This window comes from Maylandia zebra, linkage group LG23, assembly GCF_041146795.1.
Source record: "Maylandia zebra isolate NMK-2024a linkage group LG23, Mzebra_GT3a, whole genome shotgun sequence".
NCBI lineage: Eukaryota > Metazoa > Chordata > Actinopteri > Cichliformes > Cichlidae > Maylandia > Maylandia zebra.
In genome coordinates this window covers 6,721,481-6,745,026 of record NC_135188.1, presented here as the reverse complement: position 1 = coordinate 6,745,026, position 23,546 = coordinate 6,721,481, and the positions used below count along the sequence as shown (strand labels likewise).

The 23,546-nt window shown below is 40.5% G+C and overlaps 3 protein-coding genes across 9 annotated transcripts in view; all 3 read right to left on the bottom strand.

The window, feature by feature from the left end:
- Positions 1–397: 397 nt before the first annotated feature.
- serbp1a (SERPINE1 mRNA binding protein 1a) lies at positions 398–6,481 on the bottom strand. 4 transcript variants are annotated; one of them, XM_023154994.3, is made up of 9 exons: positions 6,110–6,481; positions 4,614–4,797; positions 3,853–3,993; positions 3,634–3,705; positions 3,341–3,415; positions 2,999–3,170; positions 2,367–2,411; positions 2,050–2,238; positions 398–1,740 (listed from the first exon to the last, which is right to left on the bottom strand). In XM_023154994.3, the coding sequence occupies exons 1-9, from the start codon at positions 6,363–6,365 to the stop codon at positions 1,684–1,686; spliced, it is 1,191 nt and encodes a 396-aa protein (XP_023010762.3). In that variant the 5' UTR covers positions 6,366–6,481; the 3' UTR covers positions 398–1,683. The 4 variants fall into 4 exon arrangements, with proteins under 4 accessions (XP_023010762.3, XP_023010763.3, XP_012775624.3 ...); XM_023154995.3 differs by having other exon boundaries at positions 3,634–3,702; XM_012920170.5 differs by having other exon boundaries at positions 2,999–3,167; positions 3,634–3,702; positions 6,110–6,479.
- Positions 6,482–9,596: 3,115 nt separating this feature from the next.
- hsd17b7 (hydroxysteroid (17-beta) dehydrogenase 7) lies at positions 9,597–12,871 on the bottom strand. Its single transcript, XM_004554854.6, has 9 exons — positions 12,750–12,871; positions 12,316–12,522; positions 12,104–12,196; positions 11,851–11,965; positions 10,679–10,873; positions 10,453–10,566; positions 10,318–10,374; positions 10,141–10,239; positions 9,597–10,048 (listed from the first exon to the last, which is right to left on the bottom strand). Exons 1-9 carry the CDS (start codon positions 12,782–12,784, stop codon positions 9,941–9,943), a joined length of 1,023 nt encoding a protein of 340 aa, XP_004554911.2. The 5' UTR covers positions 12,785–12,871; the 3' UTR covers positions 9,597–9,940.
- A 185-nt stretch (positions 12,872–13,056) lies between these two features.
- ddr2a (discoidin domain receptor tyrosine kinase 2a) overlaps positions 13,057–23,546 on the bottom strand; it is a 31,536-nt gene continuing 21,046 nt past the window's right edge. Inside the window, exons 3-17 of one of the 4 annotated variants that reach the window (XM_012920109.3) lie at positions 22,620–22,722; positions 21,843–22,074; positions 21,443–21,590; positions 20,146–20,248; positions 19,066–19,249; positions 18,740–18,980; positions 18,256–18,315; positions 17,694–17,830; positions 17,374–17,605; positions 17,075–17,262; positions 16,854–16,981; positions 16,550–16,747; positions 16,230–16,464; positions 15,578–15,727; positions 13,057–14,751 (exon numbers count right to left, since the gene is read on the bottom strand). In XM_012920109.3, the coding sequence (XP_012775563.1) occupies positions 14,620–14,751; positions 15,578–15,727; positions 16,230–16,464; positions 16,550–16,747; positions 16,854–16,981; positions 17,075–17,262; positions 17,374–17,605; positions 17,694–17,830; positions 18,256–18,315; positions 18,740–18,980; positions 19,066–19,249; positions 20,146–20,248; positions 21,443–21,590; positions 21,843–22,074; positions 22,620–22,722 (2,471 nt within the window). In that variant the 3' untranslated portion in view covers positions 13,057–14,619. Of the gene's footprint in view, positions 14,752–15,577; positions 15,728–16,229; positions 16,465–16,549; positions 16,748–16,853; positions 16,982–17,074; positions 17,308–17,373; positions 17,606–17,693; positions 17,831–18,255; positions 18,316–18,739; positions 18,981–19,065; positions 19,250–20,145; positions 20,249–21,442; positions 21,591–21,842; positions 22,075–22,619; positions 22,723–23,546 lie in introns of all 4 variants that reach the window. The other 3 variants (XM_004554855.3, XM_012920110.3, XM_012920112.3) reach the window with 3 other exon arrangements.

The window sequence follows — 23,546 nt, the reverse complement described above, 5'->3', positions numbered from 1 at the left end:
CATCTCAGCAAATTAGCATCAAATGATTATCCCAGACACCACGCTGGGTCTGTGCACAGGCAGCCAATTTGTTCACATCTTTTGTTTGCAAAAGCCAACCTTCAGGACAAAACTGGCCTAAAGGAGTGAAGAAATCAGGTTGTTTCAGAAAACTGAGGGGCTACACTAAGGTCCAGCGCAAGTCAAATGACTAGAGTAATAATGCAACACTAGCCTAGTAGGGCAAGGTGAAAAAACAGCTAGATATCATAACAGGTCCCCCTAATTGAACACAGTGGTAGCATACATTTAAAAAGTGATGCGGTCAAAAGGGAATTTAAAAGAAATGTACAGCAAAAGCGTAAAATAATAGTGCCTTTGTGCAGGCAGGACAAAAAAAAAGAAAAGACAATGCAAAAAAATTTATCGACCACCTTTATTTACCGACAGAGGTCTCCAATAGCAGGGCTAGAATTCACACATTTGTAGAGAACTTCTGTTGTTCCACACAATGGACAACTGTATTTCTTTCAGAGCAATTATGCAGTGGTGCCACTGTGGAAGCTACAGGGCAAGTCAACAGTGGAGGAAAATATCAGCACAGAACAGACTGCAGAAACAAACTGAAGCTGGGCTGAGTTTACATCTGTAAAAGGATACCAGGTGGAGTGTGTAAACAGTTGGAGAGGGTCAAATCTCAACTGTGTAAAAACACTTCCTCCCCTTATCGCTCTAAAGTAAAAAGAAAGGCATTAATTGACTCGCACATGGCCAGTGATCAAAGATGAAATGGGCAAGGAGGAAGATGCATTAGACCAAGGATTGCACTTCAAATAACAAGTAACGAGAAAATGTGAAATATCTTTGAGCTAATAAATTCACCTGACCAAAGTTTCATGATCAGCGCAAATTTAAGAGTCATCACCAGCGTGCTCCTCCAAAATGACCTAATGTTACTCCTTCAAAACATCTTCAGTACAAAAAGAACCTTAAATTCAGATTTAGGCGCCATTTCATCAATGCATTCAAAGATAGGTAGCACCTTTTGACCAAAGATCAAGGTGCATCCTATTTGCACCATGTGAAATACAGTCTCTGAAAGAATCTATGAAAATAGTTACGATTTACAGGCTGAAGATCATACAAGAATAGACCTCCTGTACAAAATATAAAACAATATCCCAGTGGTAAAGAAAAAAAAATCCATAAATCTCAATGACTGAAGCTGTAACGTCATCTGAAATACCTGGTGTGTCAGAGCTTATGAGCTTGGGTTGGAGCTCCACAGTGCCTAGTTTAAAGCGAGAAAGCAATGGCACACACCACACTAAAGATACTCTTTCAAAATGCATATTTTCAAGCAGCAATTACAAAAATTTATCAATGGACAATGCATAACCTCTGAAAAAAATACTGTATGAAAACATCCCTGCTACTTTGTTTCCAAGTACAAAACCTCTACCAATAAGTTGCTCCAGAGTAGCAAGAAGTCCTTTTATTTTTTTGTTTTTTTTGTTAATTTCTGTTTTTTTTTTCCATCTTCGTTTTGTTTTTATTGGGTAAAACTCAGTCCTCACATTGAGTGTCATAGTAAATGACAGTCTTCTCCATTGGTTCACTCTGCTGAAGGATCCAGGAACATGCAAGCCTCGTAGTGGAGGTGCTCAGGAGGCTCCTGTAGGCCTGAGGATTAGCAACCATGGCTTAAGCCAGGGCTGGGAAGGCCTCTGGGTCGTCCACGTTTGGCACAGACGTAGATGACTGTTAGAAAAGGTGGACAACAAGTACAAGTTAGAAAAGATGACTGATTAATGGAAATGGTCCACTGCAATAATAAAGAAATAAATTGACTGCCATCAGTCGTAAAATGATTTAACAGCAGAGGGCAATCTGTTCTTTAAATGAAGGGCTGTACCACTTCTATAAAAAAGGACGTTCTATATGACAAAAAGAGCAAATATCAGAATCACTGGTAATTTAAACATTTCGTGTTGTGCATCCCAACTTCCTGCGCATAAACCTGGTTGTTGCTGATATAACAGCAACTAAGCTGTGCTTAATGCCCCATACCTTGTCAGACCTTCCACCACGCATTGGCCTGGTGGCTTCGCCGCGGCCACGACCACCTCCACCTCCACCTCCACGGCCACCACGTGGTCCACCACGTCCACGGCCCGGACGGCCCAGGTCTCCAAAGTTGATCTCCAGCTGTGACGTAATGTCATTGGCTGGCTTCCTGCAATGGTGCTCATCATCTCCCTAAATTACAAAAACAAGGGTTAAAAATTAAGTTTTATTGTTTTGGTATATCTGCAACATAAATGTTCTGCTAGCATGCATGTCTGGATTTCATATACTCAGAGTACATGCAACTGTAGAAATTTTACCTTCGGCTCATCAACCTCAGGTTCAATCAGATCACCCTTCTTATCCTGCAGTGGACAGGTACAAAGACACAAGCCAACATTAACACACTGATCAAAATAATGTGCTTCCACCAACAAATTCAAATCTCTTAATAAGATAATACAGTTAATATAAAAACATAATGTGAAACCCAGTTTTAGTGACATGTTCTGCACATTGACTGAAAATCCTATGATGGAGTACTGCCTTAGAAAGTGAATACTGGCTAATACAATTTTGCACAACACTCCGATTCACTTTTTCTTTTAAAGGCATATTGCAAAAATAAAACTTGCATCATTGTCTGATAAGTACAACTACTTCCTGTTCTATGTTGAAGTTCTGACTTTGAAGTGCAGCCATGAAAACCTTTTGCACCGGTGCAACACTATTAAAGTCAGTTTCATCTCACGGAGAAAGAATATTTAACATAACCTCCAACACATGGGAGTTTCCATAATCTTCCCTAATTCCTGGCTAAGCTGTTGTCTCACCTATTTTGGAAGTGTCAATATACTACATTGGAAGAATAATTCTTGAATACTGGATACCTGTTAAAATGTAGCAACAAATAATTTCTCCAACCGAGAGCAGACCTTTTGTTTTTACTCACTTCTGCCTTGGACTTGTGGAGCACAAATCCTTTGTTCCAATCAGCTCCCTCGTTGGGCTTGCGGATGTTGAATTCTACCTTGGCGCGGTCCTTGTCCTGCATGGCCTTCCATTCATCCAGAGTCATCTCCTTGGGGCCTTCTTCCTTCACTTCTTCAACCTCATTCTCCCTTCAACATGAACACACCCAGATAAGCGTTAGAATTAATAACACTGTCTTTCAGTGTAACTGATTTAGTATGGATGTGCATGTGTGGCTACAAAATGCACATCAAAAGTTGTGAATCTTTTCACAGTGAAAGTGAAGTCTCATTGAGGAACACAGCAAGGTGAAAAAAATTACTTGTTCTCAGAGTCGGCAGCTGGATGCTCCTCTCCTTCAGGGTTTTCTTCAGTGACGTTTGATTGGTCAAGCTCACTGCAAGGAGGGGCAGGGAAGCCATGAAAATGAGGATTGCTCTGCATGCATCAATTTTAGTAAGCTTTACCCAGAACAGCACATGTGTCACCTAAGAATGGCATACTAATAGATCATTTAATGTATCTCTTGCAGACGAGAGAGTTATCGCTATCAAAGCGTAAAGGTGTTATTTAACTATCACAGAAGTTTCTTCTGTTCCTAAAGTAAGAACTTACTTCAGTTCATCCTTAACGGTGCCCCAGTTGTGAGATCCACTTCCACCACGCTTCTCTTCTCCTTTCAAACTACTGAAACAACATCTGGATTAGCCAGGATCATAACATGATCACTGCATCACAACACACACAAAGGTCTTAAAACCAGATGCATTAAGGGTATTTCAATGAAGCGATATATAAGAACAGTGAGCGGAAAAAAAAAAAAATATTACTTACGATTTGTCACTGCCGCTGTGCCGATCAAATTCACGTTTTCCTCGGGAATCAAAGCCATCGCTGCGACCCATGCCGCGACCCCTGCCTCCGCGGCCTCCCCTACCGCCACCACGTCCCCTCATTGGCCTGTCGCTGACGGGCCTAAAGAAATTAATGCAGAACAACTGTTACAATCACAGTCTGGCCAAGGTCCTTAGCCAATGGGGAAAACATTTTTATTGTCCAGTTGGGGGCAGTAAAAACAAGTTTTCACCATTACAACATAACACTCTTATCTCCGGTTTTGGTTTCTACAAACTCCTGAGGGAGTCCTGAACAGCTAACTGTGTCTACTGCTTGGTGCTAAGCTTTCTGTTTGCTTGGTTTTTTTGTTGTTTTTCCTTTTCCTGCTGCCTGCTGTAAACAAAAACTGAGAATATGAAAGTGAATCAATCAGCTGAGCAATGACCTAAAGCTCCCTGTAAGACTCCATACAACTGAGTGGGACTGCACATACAACTGATTTTTTTTAAAAGGTTCATAAAAATCCTGATAGTAGCTACTTAAAAGTTGATTTGCAGATGACTTTATTTTTTTCAGTTTCCTACACAGATTTTTGTGACAATAAAATATATGTGCCTGCCGCAGTTTGGGCAAGACTACAGTCTCTTATCATGGTAAAAAACGCCTAAACAGTTGTAGTCCCACCCAATAATGACAACTATTTTGTGAAAGCAGAAGACACCCTGTTGGAAATTAGTCTGCTCAGAAAATAAACTCACTTCTCCACTGAAAATTCACCACCCTCAGGCTTCTCGCCAGAGTCGCCAGCAGGCCTCTCGAAGCGGCGAGGTGGCCGCCTGTCCGCTGGCCGTCTGTCTGTTGCGGGGCGTCCTTCTCCCTGGCCGCCCTGGGGTCTGGACCCCTCACCCTCCGGCTTCCGGCCCATCCTCCTCATTCCAGCACCTAGGATTGACCACAACAGGAGGATCAGATGACCATTAGCAGTGAAAGTGACAGATTGGGACCAAATGTCGAGTGTGATAAAAGACAAAGAAGATGTGTTTGTTGTGTTTAAGTGGAGCAAATAATTCCAATTAACATGCAAAGGAAGTTGACCTACTTTTGTTTTCTAACCTGGAAAGCCATCTGATAACTTAATCACTTGTTACTCCTTCCTTTCACAGGCCAGCCATGTGAATTAACACCTACACAGTGTTTAACCCTGTATGGCCCATCTAACTGCCACTGACCCAGTGTGACACAACACCACCCACCCATTGCTTAACTCACCAGCTACCAAAATAGACATCCACCACTACACAGGAGCAGCTGGTTGCACCATAGTCAGCGCACCTGTCTCATCTTCTCTCTTGCAAACAGATATGAGCCTACTTGGCAGCCTGAAGTGAAGATAATGGCAAACTAACCTCCTGGAACTAGGTCAAATCCTGACGCTGGAAAATTTAAGACAAACAAGTTGTAAAACAAAAATATATTGAATGACTTGTTAACTATACATGATGTTATATATGACAATTAAATATCTGGGGGAAAATGGAAACCGGAGATACAAGCGCTGTGAATGTACGTCGACCGCGTGCATCGCGGCTGCATTATGTGCCAATGGGAAGTGGCGGGTTAAGAGCCTGTGCTTTAACACGCCCCACACTACAACCACGAGGTTCATCCGCGCGAGAGCAGTGCAGGCTCCGAGGTCCAATCCACCTGCCGATCCGCCACGAGCGTACACATGTACTCATATTACGTTACTTCAATCATTGCACGTGCTAAACTTCCTTCTCCTTAAAGCGCCTGCCATTAATATACAGAAAGATATTTTTCTTTTATTTTTAAAATAATTAACTGCTTCCTAAAAACTGCTTTCTGGGTCAGCTCAGCCACAAGTGGGGGTCTCTGGAAGCCCATCGTGGCAAGCATAAACGTATAAACCCGGAGATACACCCCCGGCCAGTCAGGCTTTCAGGTTCTACCCGCTCAACAAGGCCCACTGGAGGGGGGAGGGCAAGCCAAAACACGTCGGGCAGCAAATTTTTTAAGCCCAACGGATCCCACTGCAGAACACGTTTGTTTAAATGTCATTGTTCGGGTAAATGACAGCCAGCAGGGGCACACAACAGCCATGTGGACCGCATGTCACGGGGAGGGTGGCTTGTGAACCATTGCTAGCTAGTAATCAAGCAGCTTAGCCTGTTAGCTCAATGTTAAGCATCTGCTTTAACTGTGCGAGACATGAAACGTGAAAATTATATTTTACCATCTTTCTTGAGCGGGACGGCCTGGGTCTCCTCCTTCTTATCGGTCAAGGGGGTCTTTCTCTCTTTCTGAGACTCCTTTTTAGGCTGCTTGGCAGCCTGGGCTGCAGTCTTGGCGGCACCAGGGGCAGAAGCCTCCTTCTTCTTCTTTACTTCGGCTTGCTTCAGCAGCTCAAACGGATCCGACTCGTCGTCAAATAACTGGTCGAACCGATTGGTTATGGCACAGCCAAAACCTTCTTGCATTTGTCCGGGCATGATGGCGCCCCTTCAGCAGGATTTTCCTCCGATTCTACGAGGCTTGGTGCGAGCACTTCGCTAGGTGAAGCCACAAGATGGCTGGGAAAGGACCGTCTTCTCTTCCGGCGCGATAGACATCCGGGACCTCTGGGTTGGCGCGGGTGGGGTGTGTAGTTTCTTTGGACGATCAAATCACTAGACTGGGTTACTGATAGGCAATTGAAGAAACTCGTTTACCCACAATGCAAGAGGGGCTAGTGTTGCTATCCGGTGTAGTCTGTAAAATAAAGCATGAGTGCCCTCATTTACACTGCGTGCTCTTGTTTTGACTTTTCAGAAATGTCCCCAGTCCTCGAAACTGTCTTGAAAAGCACTGCAGACTGGTTTCCACACTAATGAGGGCCCAAATATTTGGTCAGGCTTATTATATATTGCCTCACATATCTCGAAGGGAAACAGCAGGTGCTCCTCTTAATAGAGGCACTATAGTTTTGTTGGAAAACAAAAGGAAGTGGTCAAAGATTTCACTTAAATTGTTAAAGTTTAAGTTTACGGTAGAGTTAATATACAGAGTATAGGTATGTTAGTACAGCTCAGAACAAGCATTCACACAATATCGGGGCCTAGCCCCCATTTAAAGCTGGCAAGTAGCCTACTGCAAGTATAAACAGCACTTCACATTTGTATTTAGAGATAGCTTTATCAGCACTGCCTGATGTAGGTGAGGAAACCTGCAAACAGTGCTATACAAAAATGCATTGTGGTGGTTTAAGACTGTAACACAGGGCTACAATTAAAAATTATTTTTCTGCTTCCTGATCACTTATTTTTTTGCGTATCTGTCACACTTGCATGTTTCAGATCATAAAAAAAAAAATTTACACAAACATAACACAAGTGAATATAAAAATCAGTTTAAAATGATGTTTTATTGTATTAGTCTAAGAAAGCTATGCAAATAAACCTGGTCCTGTGTGAAAAGGTAATTACCCCCTGGACCTAATAGCTGGTTGTGCCACCCTTTGCAGCAAGAACCAAAATCAAGCGCTTGTGATAACTGGCAATAAGTGTTTCAGAACGCTGTGGAGGACATGTGGCCCAACCCTCTTTGCAAAATTGTTTCGATTCAGTCACATCGGAGGGTTTTCAGGCATAAATGGCCTGACCTTATGTGTATGTTCTTTAAGGTCATGGCAAAACAAAATGCAATCAGATTTAAGTCCAGATTTTGACAAAACCTTCATTTTGTTCTTGTTTAGTTGAGCTATTCAAGTAGTATATTTGCTAATGGTTTTCAGATTGTTCTGCTGCATAACCCAAATGTTCTTGAGCTTCAGAACATAAACTGATGGTCAGACATTCTCCCTTAAGACTGTTTGGTAGAGAGCAGCATTTATGATTCCATCAGTTAGGACAAGTGATCCAGGTCCAGAAGCAGGAAAGTTGCTCCAGACCATCACACTACCACCACCATATTTGACTCTTGAAATCTTGGAGATCACTGAAATGTTTTTGACATTGAGAAGGAAAAGTGGGAAGGAAAAGCTCAATTTTAAAAGTAATCACTGTTCCAAGTTGTATCCATTTATGGAAAATGGGTCCCTTTGTGGTTTGTTGGAGTCTCAAAGACATAGAGATGGTTTTCCAAGACTTTCAAGACTGATAGATGTCAGTGACTTTGTTTCTCAGCTGCTCCTGAGTTTCTTTAATTTGTGGTATGTTGTGCTGTTTTTTGAAATCTTTTAGCCTACTTCGCTTTGTCCGCTTGGGTGTGGTTGGTGAAAATGAACTCAGCTTTACAAAAAATGTGGTTAAAGAAAGTTAGTTCATGATTTAACAAGGAGACTAATTAATTTTTCACATGGGCGCAGGAATGTTTGGATAACCCTTAATAAATGAAATGATCATTTAAAAACAGCATTTTGTATTCACTGAGATTATCTTTGTCTAATATTAAAATGCATTTGATGATCTGCAACATTTTTGTGACATTTTCTTTTAATCAGCAGCTGTTCCACAGCACAGAATGAGTTATTTTCACCACCATGTTTCTGGTTCTGATATATTGTATTTGTTTACTTGGAAATTGAGAAACGGACACATTAATAAGGAGACAGTGAGTAGTTGAGCATCATGCATCATCAAGAAAATGAAAACATTTAGAGTTTTAGTATGATGTAAGACTAAACACATGCACCAGTCTCAGTCTTATTTAATGTGTTGCTGGGATTAAATTAAAAATAACAACCTATACCTTAAAAAATATTCTCCAGTTTCAACATTTAATATGTTGTCTTGTCTGTAATATTTTCATTAAACAAACACGTTATAAATGATCTCTAAATTCCTGCACTTTTATGTGCATTTATATTTTGCAGTGCCACGTGGTAGTTGGAAACTTGGTTGTGCTTCATGTATGATTATATATATATATATATATATATATATATATATATATATATATATATATATATATATATATATATATATATATATATATATATATATATACCCTGTAGCCAATAAGCAAATATTAAATAGGCATATGTAATACTGTGAGTGGCTGAAAAGACAACCGAACACAAAGCAAGACCACACATTAAACAGAAGCTTGATGTTTTGTTGCTGGTTCTCCTCGGTAGTCTTAAAAAAACAAAAAAACAGTAACTGTTTATATCGAAATTTTGAGAATCTTAAAAACTCCCATAATAGTCGACTTTAAATCGTCCGGGAATTTTTTTTTCTTCCTATATCTGTCTCGCGTTTCTGAGTGGTGCAGCTCGAACGGTGATGCCACTTTTGCTGACTTCCCCCTCGCGACCAGACTTTCGGTAGTCCGTTCAGTAACTCCTGCATATGCGCAAAATGACGTCCGCAGTCACCAAAGCTATGATAGAGTCCTACGCGCTCATGATTATGGTCATGGGCACGTTTTTCATCTATTTCTGCGGGATGGTTTGGGCTTTTTGCAATCCGAAACTGAGCGGAGCAGAGGAGGAGTGCGAGACTGGAGACCAAACAATGGAACACGGAGATGGCTGCTGGGTTTCTGCCCCAGATCCTCCGGAGAGGTATTTCGAGAGCGCTTGTGCGCACCTGCCGGCACCTCCGTACACCGCCGAGAGGCTCACACGAAGTACCTATATCAACTTTTGGGAAGACACAGATAGTCTGCTGTCAGACTGCACTGCGTTTTGCCGTGAGGACCATGGGATTAACAACCAGATTGGAGAAAGTGGAGAAAATGCATAGTGGTGATCACATTTATTTCTGTGTATTTAGACTCCAAAACTGTGTTAGTAGCTGTGTTAGTAGGTTCTGATAATTTGTTAAGTCTCTGAATAAGAATTAGTGCAACAGGCAGTGCTTATTTGTATTGTTAGATGAAAATGTGTGCTGATACAACATGCACCACACTCATCAGTTCCCACTTAAAATTCAGCCTTGCAGGTTGCTGTGACAGGTAGAGGTGTGTTATTTTTCTGACAGCCAGAGCACATAATCCTCCTAGGAGACCTGTGAGACGGGAATAAAATGTTTTCCATCCAGAACTGGGTGATCTGCATCAAGATGATCCTGCAGGATTTGGGGGATCACGGTGGGCTTTCCTTTTGTTCGTCCTTCAGTTTCTTCCTTACTTCTCTTTCTAGCTGCAGTAATTTCTCATACAAAGACTCCGATGTCTCCAAGTCAATGTCCATCTGTGAAGAGACACAGAAGACATATGTGGAACTACATTACAGACTGTTTTGACTCAACATTAGTTTTTAATGTAAATTTTTACCCGCCGTACCTTACGGGGCTGTGTGTAGTTGTTCCCTAGCCCAGATGTTAAGCTGTGATACTTTGCATATGGGTCCAGCGATTCAGGCTTTTGTTTAAATAACCAAAACTGAAAATAAGAACAGAATTGAGAACATGAATTTCACCTGAACTGTGTGTTGGAAGTGTGAATTTCTGTTTTACTTACCAGAACTTCAGCTCCATTATAAGGTGTCAATGTGAAAGTGTTTGTGAACATTCTTATCTGTGAGTTTGAAAGAAATACACATCTCAGATAGAGCCAAACACCCAACTATGCATTTGTAACAACTGTGTCACTCACAAGCCAGAAGATAGGCGTAAACAGTGTCCAGAGGAATGCTGGGAAGGAGGGCAGGATGTTGTAGGTCAGATTGGTCATCACAAAACCAGGACAAATCACAGATGAGTACAAACCCTAAAAAAATAATGAGCACCAGGGTCACTTTCATCAAAATATTAGGAGCTTAAAAAAAGAAATGCAATTTCTGGTGTGAGTCAGTCATGGCATGTGAGGTGCATGAGCTGACCTGTTTATTGTAGTGTGTGTTGAGTGTGAGGCTGAGCAGGTCAGAGGCATATTTGGAAGAGCTGTAAGGCTGAGTGCCTTTTTTATGTTGAATGTCTTCGAGACTAAAGGCCGAACGATGAGCATTACTAGAGGAGGTCCAGACCAGCTGGGAGGTCCGGCCTGCACGGCACAGCATTGGCTCCAGCTCCCTGACCTTTATCATTAAAAGCAGGACACAAAATCACAGAAAGATAAAATTAAAACTTGCACTGCAGTTTGTCCAAAAAAGAAGCTAAACCCAAGGTAACTGGGTGAACTGTGTGAGAACAGATGAGATTACTGCATGTACTTAAACACATCTGTCTATTAAACTGGATGCTTATGCAGCAATCTGACATAACACTAAAACCAGCTGATATTATATAAGTAACCAAAATAACTTTAACAAAATAGTATGGGCAGTGGAACCTAGGGTCCAGTGGGCTGTAGGGTTGACTGGGCTTGTTCTAGTTATTGATCTTGAAGGCCTTGGACTCTGTTCTTTTAAGCATTCGAAAGCAGTTTTGGGGGTTTGACAATGTGCACAGTCCTACGGTTGAAGGCCAGTTCTGTTTTGGGTGTCATTACTGTCTCTGTTTGGTCTACAAAAACATTTCTATGGGAGGAATGTGCCAAACTAATCTCCACATAAATGCCAGTGCCGAATCAGCCTTATTCTCTTTGCCTGGCAGTGGTTTTAATGTTGTGGCTAATCTATGTAGATTTTAAAGAAACTGAATGAGCATTTTAAGAAGATTCCACCAAAACTGTTCACTCTCACTAAAAGTGAGAGTGAACAGTTTTCTTAAGCGCACTGAAGACTGTTTTATAATTGCTGAAAGTTTAAACAAGAACTTTGAAAAGGTTACTTTGATGGCAGCCCCAATTTAGCCGAAAATGCAAAGTGAGCAGAATATTACCTGCTGTGACCTTATGGCTAGAGCAGTACGTGCTGTTAATTTTTAATGAGCATAGTTGCTAAGTGACAGACAGATCCAGTATCACCTATATTTGTTTCATCAAGGACAACCGACCAGCAATTAGTCTTCCTTCAGAAAACTATGACAAAGCACATCTCAGTACAATATTTTATGAGCAGATCTGTCTAAAATATGAAGATTATTCAGACGCCAAATTACAAAAGTGACTCACAAAAAGAAAGTGACCAAAGAGATTTGTCATAAAAACTTCCTGGAGGCCATCAGGGGTAACACCATCCTGCTGTGTCAGAATGCCCTCACCGGTGGCAAACATTGTGATGACATTTCTGCAATACAGGTTTATAGAAATTTGAGGCAAAAGAAATGCAGCATGGGACACAGTTGAAGATGATGAAATATAAAGAAACTGTGATGCACTGTAGATAAAATTGAGGATTCAGGCACATCTAGAGTTACTAGTTTACCTGGAAAAGAGGCCTTTGAAAAAGGCATTTACATCAAACCGTGGATTTGGCATGATTCCTGCATTCAGGTAAAGGTAGTCCAGCCGGTCGTACCTGCAGATAACAAACAATGGTTGTCTATAGCACATAAAGAACTATCAGCATAACTGGTGATCAGTGATGATTTATCAAGTACAGATTTGATTTCTGTGTTTCTGAGTTCATCTTCCCACCTCTTTTTGACCTCCTGTGCAGCACTAATGACGGAGGAGATGCTGCTGGTGTCCACCTGCAGCAGGGCCACCTGGGCTTTGGGGTGAGAGGTGAGGAGAGCTGAGTGAGCAGCTTCAGCCCTGCGCATGTTCCTGCAGGCCAGACAAAGCTGGAGACCCTCTGTGTCCACTGAAAGGAGACGCTCACACAGTGCCAGGCCAATGCCACTGCAGGGAAATCCATATTACTATTACTACTAGTATTTACTACTACTACTACTACTACTTACAATAATACTTTACTACAGTATTACTGTTTAATACTGTGGATTAAATTCACTGCAAAAATGACATTTAGTCAAACATTTTTGTAATATAACTAGTAGTAAGTTCACTGAACATATAAAGTTTCCTGATTTGAAGGTTATCATTTAAAAAACAAAAACAGTGATTACCTATTGGCTCCTGTTACCAAAATCACCTTATTCATCCTGTTAACTTCAAACTGCCAATATAGAAAACTACATTTGCTGCCAAATGTTCTTTTAAGTCAGTTGATCCGTGCAAAGTCCTAAGAATGATTTCCTGATCTGTGAAGTAACAGTTTTCGCCCCACCTCTGAGCTCTGATTGGATGCTGTAGCAGCACTCCGCCAATAAGATCCACATGGTTGTCAGCTGATCATCTTTAGGGACAGCCCACTCAGACACAGCATGAAATATTCAGCTCTGTTCATGAATAAGACAAAAGCTCTCAAACAGATTCAATTTCCAGTTTAATTTTTATTTAATGAACAACTTTTGCTTACAGAAATATATAAAATATTCTCACTTAAACATTTGAGTACAAAGATGAAATGAATCTCAACATATTAGGACTTCATCTGCCTGCACTGAGCTGATGGAGAATGCCATGAAATGCTTTCTTTGTCTTGTGAGAACATCTGCAAGCTTCACAAATGTATCTTTAAACCAAATATCAGATTTAATTTGTAGAATGTCTTTGCCCAGATAGGGATAAGTTGAAAGGGCAATGATCTGAGCTTTCTCTTGATTTACAAAGAGGGACAAAGACCTGCAAAAGCAAAGCCTGTAAACACAGTTAAACTATCTGAAAGTCAGCACAGACGTGGACAAACAAACAAATTGAAGAGGAAATAATACAGAAGAAAAAGCCAACTGCAGAAAGCTAAACCTGTAGATGACTCATCAGATATTTATTTTTCATTTGCTTGTATAAACTACAGTGAAAGCGTTCACTCATAGGCATCTTATGGTTCTTGTCAAACACACCATTTAGGATGAATACCTACATTTAATCTGCTTTCAAAAAAAGACTTATTTTCTCTGTCATTTGTTCAACATCCACAGCACTCTCAGTAACATCTTTCCAATGACACTGACTGTAAACACATACTGTTGAACCAACGCGGCCTGGATTGCTGATAAGCATCTTCCAATATCTCATCGATTATCAATCACAATGGTTTAGAGCTTAGTGTATGATCAACTCAACAGTTTGCAGCAGGATAAAAGATAACGTAGAAATCCAAAATGTAACCTAGAGAATTATTGCATTGCATCAAATACAATACTCCAAATAAAGAGCATATTAATGCACAAACAAAACCAACGGAACAAACACATATTAACATATAAATACTAATACAAAATATTGATATTTGAGATTTAGAATTATCTGTTTAAAATACAGAGTCATATACATTTAATGTTGAAACCACGTCAAGGAGATGTAAAAGATGGTATTTCCTTGTTATTCTCGTCAATCTAAATGTGTGGTGATTAGATACTTGAGATAAGATGAACTGTAACAGTGATGGTTTTTCTGGACTTTCCTCCTCTACATTCAAGCAGTCTTCCAAGAGAAAACACTAGAGAGTTCAGTTGCATTAGTTTTGTTGTCAATATGTAATTGCTGTAACATAGGAAATTTAAACCAACATTAACAAATGCAATTAAAATATATTTTCAAAAGTGCCAAATGTCACTTGCTACATTAAATTAGGCTTCATCGACATGAGTCAGAGCCTTAGGTCATGTTCTTAAGCATGTTTGAAGAATAGCGTAGTATAAAACAGCACTGTTTTTTTGAGGAATATTTGTATGCATATAAAACATCTTAGCCAACTTGTTTTTGCTAATAACTGACACACACTCACTCTTTTGGGTAGTACATAGTGCCCCCAACCCTGTTACTCTACAGAGACAAGCTTAAACCTGGATAATGTCTGCTGTTATTGCCATATTTTCATTTACTTCCAGAGATGAGCAGACTGGAAATCACTGTCTTTAACACTGCACTGGCTTAAGATTGTATTTCCAAGATGGCCCTGTGTATCTCCTGGAAGGACGGCCGTTCTTTTGCATTCCTCCTCCAGCAGCTCAGCATAATCTTGTAGAGCGAGTCCGGGCACAACACAGGTTGAGGCAGGTAGATCTGCACAATATGGATGAGATATTAACTCAGGGAATCAAAAGAGTTTACTGTTTTAGCACTTTAGACTGTTTAGCTGTTTCCTTTAATTGAAAAATACAATTTATTAATTAACTTACACTTTGGGTTCAGAGCAAACACATTCACTTCAATGGCTGTAATAATGGAACTAATAGAAGTTTATGGCTAACAAGAAATACACTGTGGAGGTGTTGATTGACACTGGCAAATAAAAAAATGAAGTCAAATTTATGAAATTAGAAAGAATTGTATCAAACTAGATTTTCAGCTGTGATTTTTAGACTAGTGGCTCCATTAGCTCACGAGGAGACACAAATCCATAGAAGGATTGTGTCAGGAGGCATCTGGTGTAAAAAAAATATGCTAAATCGAATATATAGATCGATTTGCTGTAGCTACCTTTTGTGAATAAGAGAGAACAACATTTTGTTAGAAGGCTCATTAAAACAATATGGAAATAAATATCTGAAACCAAACTAAATATATCTCATATCAAAACTAGTACATTTACATCATCATTCCCTAATATCTCCATAAATGACCTACTGTGTGAAGGTATGGGTATGTAGTACTTGGTGTTTGTTTGGTGAAATCCAGTGAGAAATTTATTTTCCTTTAGAATAGGATAAAGCTTCTGCTAACTCCTTTTCATTCATTCATTTGTGTTTTTCCCATTTTAATTGAATTCTTTGTCGTAAAACAGTTTGTTTAATTTCTTATTTTTTTGTTTTGTTCAAAAATGCTGATAATAACTACATTTTTCTTATTTAAAAAGAAACAATGACAAAATGCTTCTGGCAGCCCTCACCTGTCGTTTCTGGTCCCTGAAAAACTCTCCCGTGTTTTCTATCACCTGCTCATCAGTGAGCTGAGAGTAGGGCTGTTCCTTGCAGAAGTTTAGTATCTCCCACAGGGTCACCCCGAAGGCCCAAACATCGCTGGCTGTGGTGAACTTCCCCTGCAAAGCAGAAGATTGCAAACATGTTTTTTTTCTACTTTTTAATAATCACTGTACAAATAACAGCATTTAAACTGATAATGTTTACTAATCAGTAATTGACTTGAAAGCTATCTGCTATCTGTTTTACAAGTAGACAAATAAATAGAGCATTAGACAGATAAGTAGACAGATGAGGTGTTGGTGACGTAAATCACACGATTGTTGTTTCAGCTGAAATTGGCAACACTGATGAGTAACAATCACAATAACATGTATCAACAAATACAAAATTTTTGTTTCAGTGTCAGTAGAAAAAAATAATACAGTATATCATGTCTATAAAACATTTTATACATAATGTCATAAAAATAACCGACAATCTATGGTAATCTATGGTATATGAATTATTAATTGTTTTCTTTTATACTAAATTAAGTATTTACTAAAGTTTAATTAGATATCAATTTACAATTTATCAGTAACGGTTGAATAAAGTGATGTTTTTGCAGGAAGTCCTCACCAGCAGGATGCTTTCCCATGACATCCAGCGTATAGGCAGCACTGCCCGGCCCTGGATGCGATAGTAGTCCCCACTGTACAGGTTTCTGCTCATGCCAAAGTCAGCTATCTTTATTGTGTACTTTTTGCCCACCAGACAGTTTCGTGTGGCCAAGTCTCGATGAACAAAGTTAAGTGAGGATAGGTACTTCATCCCCGAGGCTATCTGAGTGGCCATGTAGCAGAGATTACTGAAGCTGGGGAGGAGAGAGAATAAATATTCATATAATTTGCTTGAAAATCATGTTTACATGTGTTTGCATATATTAGCCCCCTTCCTACCTCACAGTAGGTGCATTGCTAAGCAGAGCAAGATGTCCCTCTGGTTCGTGGCGGGACAAGAACTGGTTGAGATCTCCGTTCTCCATGTACTCTGTGATCATGCAGAAAGGGTCGCTGTGGATGCACACAGCTAAGAGGCGAATGATGTTGGGGTCCTTCAAACGTGACATGATCTTTATTTCTTTAAGGAAGTCATTCCTTCCAATGGAAAACAATTTGCAAGTTAAAGGTGAGAAAAATAAAAACTTCACATGTACGCTTGCAATTTCATTTCATTTAAAGGGTACAAGAAGCACCGGCACACCTGGCATTTTTATTGGCATCTGAACGGAGCATCTTCACAGCCACCAAGACGGGCTCATCTTCTGTGATGTCAAACAAAAACTCTTTATTCATAAACTCCTGCATTCCTTCTGCCTCACACAGGTGGACCTAGAAGAGAAACAGGGAGCGGGGAGAGTGAGATTCAAAACGTGACTTGTGTTTTATCTTATGCAAAGCTGTAACCAAAGCTGTAACCTGCACCTCTCCAAACTGGCCTTCTCCAAGCTTCTCTTTAAATGTGAGCAGTTTTCGTGGGAACTCCTCCACAGCAACATCCTTCCCTGACAACAGGTCCATAGTTACTGCAGGGATGGCATAGGTGTTGCTTCCAGTTACACCTTGTAGGTTTACAACATCTGCCTCTGCGTAGTGAGGGACGCCATCTTGGACTGCAAAAGAGGCAGTGGATTTAGAAGCAGAAGTGCTGGTCGAACCTGAAATGCAACATGGTAACTATAAATCAGTGCAAATGAATATAAATACTTTGAATTTGTAAGTACCCGTGTTTGCCTGCTTACTGGGCTCTTCTGTTCTCTGTGAAAACTCCGGCAGCTTACTTATGAGGCGCGAAGGTTCCTGGTAGTCTGGACCGAGAGGAAAGATGTGCTCATAGGTGGAATTAGACTCCTGTGCATTGGTTGTATTCGACTGGTTGTGGGTGTGGTAGCCCAGTGTTTCACTCTGTATTGACAAACTAGTAGTTAGTTCGTCATCCAGCATCTGACGAGAGGCCTGAAATAAAAGATATAGAGGTGAAGAAACAGAACTGATCACTTCTCAGAAGAAAGCTTCAGCTGAAATGCACAAACCGTGTGCTCACCTTCTCCAGCATCTTCTGCCACACCTGCCTCCACAGCATAATCACAATTATGGCTACAAGGATAAAGATAATGGCCACTAAACAGCCAATCAGAATGCGGGTGTTGCTGTCATCTACTTTGTGTGTGGGGTCATCTTCTGCAGTGAAACAGAGAGAGAGGCAAGAGTTGAAGATTTTGAAGTGGAGTGTGCTCTTGCAGACCAGCCCAGGCCTTTCACCCTATGACAGCTGGACGGACCTGCTTTTGAGGGTTAGTTAACATTAATTTTGTGAAAATATCCATTTACGGCACTGCATATCTAAAACCTGCTTAAATCAGTTTGTAAAATGCAAATGAAACATGGAAGTAAACAAATAATAATAAATCTCAATTGCTTTTCATTGATTGGAATAAGAAAACAGCAAAGAGACATCAGTAAGTTAAACCCTTGATAGTTTGCATGCTGTGTTGGTGCATTCATTATCACTGCCAAATGCTCAGACCAATGTCGTTGGGTGTTGCCACAGATTTTGTAACTGATAGGTGTATTATTAGTGTAAGTGAGGTGAGTATTGCACTAACCTGGTGGTGTGTTAGGTGTTTGCTCGGGTGGAGCCAGCGTTGTGTTGTACATGGCTGTGTCTGAAAGGGCAGATGGCACAGAGTTGATCGGAAATTAGCCGAGCTTGTCAACTTTTTATTAAAGCATAGTGAGAAAATAGTAGTATTTAGTATTTTTTCAGTAATTCCAGACTTGCAAAGAGAGGAAGTGGTGCCCTCAAGCACTTGGTGCTATTTGCAGAAGTCAAACGAGGGGCAGCCAATCAGAAGAAGGCAGGCTTATATGAGGCAGGAGTGAAAGCTACTTGTTTCAGACAGTGGATTGAAGAAAGGGCTGCACAAAGCCCACTATAAAATCCCAGTATGGCATAAGTATTTTTTTAACCATATGAAAGTACTTTAATCAATAAAAACACAGAGCTTGAAATGAGCATGACAGCATACAAACCTATTCTAAATACATAACAGACTAGCAGAGAGCATCACACAGCTCTCAAATGTGTACCTGACTGGAAGGTGATCTCGCTGAACAGCATCCAGGCATCAGCAAAATAGAACTGGCACTTGATGGCACTGGCCATGTGATTAGCCAGGTTGACGATGACGAAGCGGGCAGTCGGATTCTTCTCATCCGCCGCTGGGCTGAAGGAGAGTGGCGTGGCCTCCCAGTCCGAGTCAGAGCGGAAGTAACAAACCACCTGACGGAAGGCTTTGACGTGTCTCGAGAACATGTTGTTGCAGTGGACCTGAGCGGGGGAAAAAGCCACCCGGTGAGATGTGTGGAGCTGAACAGTCATGGAGAATTTCAGCTTTTCTGATCACGAACCTCACCTTCATCGTGGTAAAGTTTCGTATGCGGTCAAACTCAAACATTATTTCTACAAATCCACTCGGGAAGCTCTCATTGTTCCAGCCCACGTAGTCATATCCTGGCCATCCATTGCGTTCATGACTTACTGTAAAATCGTCCAGGCCACACACTCCATCAGTCAGCTGGCCCAAGCCCTCTGTCATACTGAGAAACAGAGAGGTAGAGCATGCTTAATGCTCCGATCTTAAATTCTATGGAGCCTCATACTGAAGAATAACTGTTACTACAACTGGTTACTAAAACAGAAGTTGAAGAAACGTCTTTTCACTGCATTTAGCCGAGAGATTAAAACATTTGGGGAAGAGGTCAGTGTGACATGTGGTGTGATTAACTCAGAAGAAATTCCACTTGATCCAAAGGTATTTGTGTTTGGCTTGTAACTAAGGACGTCACTATATTTAAATTAAATAAATAAAAAAACAATACAACAATGAATCTTGAGAGTAAAATATCATGTTTCAAATGCCAAACAGCTACAGGCATTGTTTTGAAGAGAGAACTATTATGCACTGGATAATACAAATTATATCACAATATAAATCTGAAGGGCAAAAATAAATAATTTTTGGAAAGGCTAACTAGCCCTAGTAGGAACACTTTTCATATGTTGATCCAGCACTAGGTGGCAGCATTGCATAAATCATTTTTTAATCTTTGGCTTTTGGCTTTGATATTGTAATATGGTCCATTTTCTTTTCCCTCTGCCCTTTTTCCTTGACAGAGAAAAGAAGCTTTGTGTCATGGAGGAGATTATTCACCCTACCATAACCCAAACATGAATGTCAACAAAATACTCAGATTGGTTCAATCTGGTTTTGTAACTGTGTGAGCAGGCTTGACTCAATTATTCCCATGAGGTATTGCCTAACAGTAAACCACCATGGCCCACTCACCACTGTCTGTCTCTGCTGTCACCATAGAAACTGGACAACAACATGGCAAAGGGGAGGATTGTAAGAAGGTGGATGTAAAGTGAGAGGGTTGTGTGTGATGGAGGAAAATGACAAAAAAAAAACCCAATACATTAAACAGTCACACACCTGTAGATGATCGCTCCATCATACACAGAGTCATTGAGATAAACAGGATAAGCGGGCAAATTCATCTGTTCTCCCACTGGAACGTTGTATGAAACAAGGCCGTCTGCAAAGCAAAGAAAAATTATTCTTTTCTCTTTTTTAAGTGAGAATCCCATGGACTTTTATGAGATCCATCATTCACGTCATGCAGAAAGCCTTTGTTGAAAACCACAAAGTTTGTTTTACATTGTAGTTCAGATTTTTACCAAAATGTCAAGCGTCACAAGAGACGGGTGGAATTTTCCACTTTGGTAGCAGTAATAGTCCTCGATGAAGAGGCAGAACGAGGAAACGAAGAATATAAATGTAATGTTTAGGAGCAGTATGGGAGAAACGGGACTGTTTTGCCAGCGCTGAGAAAAGAAGGACTTTATGTAGCACAAGGAATGAACAAAACCGACTGAATAGCACTTTTACTTTAAGACACCCCCTTAAAGCTTCTAACAAGCTGGAGGTAAAGTGACTTTTAAAAAGCAGTTGCTTTCTTTTTTTCTTTGTCATCCTCATGCGAGCAAAACAATCTGCTAACATGACCAATAAAGTCTGCTTCACAAACATTTCACTACTTCATATTCAAAACCTATTCAGCCATGCAGTATTATTTCATGCACTAAAATCTGGAAATGTTTCAACAAAGGCACCTTTTTCATGGGACTGTGTAAAAAAATATGGCAAAATACGTCAAAGGTTTATTCAATGTTGTAGTTCAATGCATTTAATCAAAACTGAAAGTGCATTTGCAGGAGTAATGTCATTAATTAACCAGCTTTTTATTGATTCATTAGCTATACACGTGAATTTTAAACAAGGATGTGTTCACATGAGCATAAGAAGCATGCAGGGTTTCAAAATAATACATCATGGCATTTGTGCCAGTTTTAAAGCTGGTTTTGGGCATTGATTTTTGCATAATATTTAAGGGAGCAGAGACAGAGAAAAAGTGCTTTAAAAAGTACACGTTGGCTCTTTTTTCACTGATTAATAAAAAAAAGTTACCATGTAAAGGGACTAAAGTGCCTATAAAGTAGATGTTTAATATTTTTCTTGCCATATACTCATTAAGGGCACCAGTGTTTTTCAGACACTGCCCTGCCTGTCATTAAAAAGCAACAGATCCTCAGCTGATCCTCTCTATCTTTATGGGCTCAAAGATGAGGAGGATTTGTTGAATTGCCTTTACAGTTCTTTGCACATTATTCATTATATTTCCCACTTTTCCCTCTGCACGGTTTTCCCTTCCACCTGATCCACCACTTACCCAGCCATTCACAGCCATAGAGCTCCACTCTCATGCAGACATTCATGGAGTGGTCTGTGACTGGCATGAAGCGGACATAGCGAGCAATTATGGGCGGTTCGAGGTCCTTGAGGACAATGTCGTAGGCGTTTCTGTTTCCCTCAATCACCTGGAGGTCAAACAAATGCACTGTTATGGCAGACACTAATGACTGAGAGTCACAGAGTTTATAGATAGCAAAGCCATTGCATCACTTTAAACGCAGTCATAATAGGTCCAAGTAATGAGAGGCACTAAAAGGGTAAAATCAGTACAGCGTTATCATTTGCTGTAAAGGTCCAAATAGATATGACTGCCAAACCAGAAAAAGATGTAATTTCACCTGATTTACTGCAGAGGACAAACTCTATGGTGCATTTACCTGCTTGCCCTGTCTGTTTCTCCACGAGATCCAGCGACTGCCATCACGACTGTACTTGATCTTGTACATCTGGGCAAACTCATTACCCATGCCTCCTGCGTGACGACCTTGGGTGCCCACGAGCGTGATAAAGTGGAGGGAGCGCAGGTCAATCTGGAGGAATTCCTTCAGGTTGTCTGGCTCCACTGTTATCTCCGGACACCACGCGCCATCGCCCTCCTCAAAGTCCAACCTGGAGAAATAAATGGAGGGAGAGAGAAAGACAAATAATAGTAGATGTGCACATTAGAATTACAGCCGGAAAGGGAGCAATAGAGCAGAAACGTTAGGACTTGACAGAGAAGAAAAAGGTGAGAGGAAAGTAAAAGTGAGTTCAGTGTTGGATTTCAGTTCCTGCAGCCTGCTATGAAAACACTTTTGGTGAAAGGCTGCATCGTAAATTCATCTTAAAGTGTTAATTTCAGGCAGGGGCCTGGCACAGGAAAGACGGCGCTGGGCAAGACTGAAACTCCAGCCAGGATGGATGGGGAAAGTATATTACATCATTATCCTGATACTTACTGAGGGCCACCCAAGTTCTAGAGCAGACACACACAGAGACACACAATCATGCGGCTGTAGGTTAGAACTGATACCCCAGTCTGTGGTTAACTGCAAATAAACAGGCACAGGCACCTTGCAGGATAAACCACCCACACATATACACACACACTCACTCATTATCAGGGTACACATGCCATGAAACACGTATGTAAGAGTTTGTAGAGAGATACCTACCTGCCGTATCTTGCAGCTGTGGATTCAGACCACTGACTAGAAGCAGAAATGTCCTCATCCTGTATCTGTCCTCCTGACATCCCCAGAGGATACCGGCACACACCTGAAACACCACAACATCCATCAATTGAAATCACAAATATGCAAGCAGACAGACAAAGCAGCCTGATGTTTTCTCAGCCATAAACACCACCGAGCCAGTGGGGTGCATGTGGCAGAGGGATGGGGGTTGCTGATTACAAGTACTGCTGTCAATGAGAAGCTTTTTCTCTTTACTAGCACTTGTGAAAGCAGTAATTCTCTTTTAACTTGCTGTGAGTCCACTTTTGATTATGCAATTATGAAAAGGCCAGAGTTACACAGTAGCATTTTGGTAACGACGCAAGCAGGAAAATATGATTTTTCCACTGGTTTCCTTTTTTTCAGCCTATTAAAAATTCTGATGAGGGAAAAATGGAAACCAGATTGGTTAGTATTACACAGCTTGCAGAAAGTAACTTAGTACATATACTCAGCTACTTTAGTCAGGAAATGTTTGCAGTCTAACGTTTTTTGTAATTGTGTTTATCTACTCTGAAATTGTGTATTTTTAACAGCACTCAAGTTGCTCTGTGTCTTTAGCTACAGTTTCTTTTGTCATCGGTTTTGAGTTTTTGTGAGCTCATGTTTTCTTTTGTTTTGAGCATGATTCATATTTTGTTTGGGTTTTGTTCTTCATTTTTGTTTAAATTTAGCTTTCTGTTTTATTTATTATACCTTCCTGGTGGTCCTACTTTATATTTAGCCTGTCATTTGAGTCTTGCTTTTTAGTTTGTCTTTTTGATTGGGTTTGTGTGTGTGTGTCTAGTTTGCACTTAGCTTTCTATTCATTAAGGTATTTTTTTTTAATTATCTTGTGCTTAGAAGCCTTGTTTATTTTCTGATGCT

Bases quoted from the DNA above. Each gene is read 5' to 3' on its own strand.
- serbp1a (XM_023154994.3), bottom strand. From the start codon at position 6,365: ATGCCCGGACAAATGCAAGAAGGTTTTGGCTGTGCCATAACCAATCGG. The intron at 3,416-3,633 runs GTAAGTTCTTAC...CCCTCCTTGCAG, and splicing joins ACCGTTAAGGATGAACTGAA to TGAGCTTGACCAATCAAACG. The intron at 2,412-2,998 runs GTGAGTAAAAAC...TGTCCACTGCAG, and splicing joins TCCACAAGTCCAAGGCAGAA to GATAAGAAGGGTGATCTGAT.
- hsd17b7 (XM_004554854.6), bottom strand. From the start codon at position 12,784: ATGAATAAGGTGATTTTGGTAACAGGAGCCAATAG. The intron at 10,874-11,850 runs GTGAGTCACTTT...TTAATGATAAAG, and splicing joins TCTTTGGTCACTTTCTTTTT to GTCAGGGAGCTGGAGCCAAT. The intron at 10,240-10,317 runs GTAAGTAAAACA...TCTTATTTTCAG, and splicing joins ATAATGGAGCTGAAGTTCTG to TTTTGGTTATTTAAACAAAA.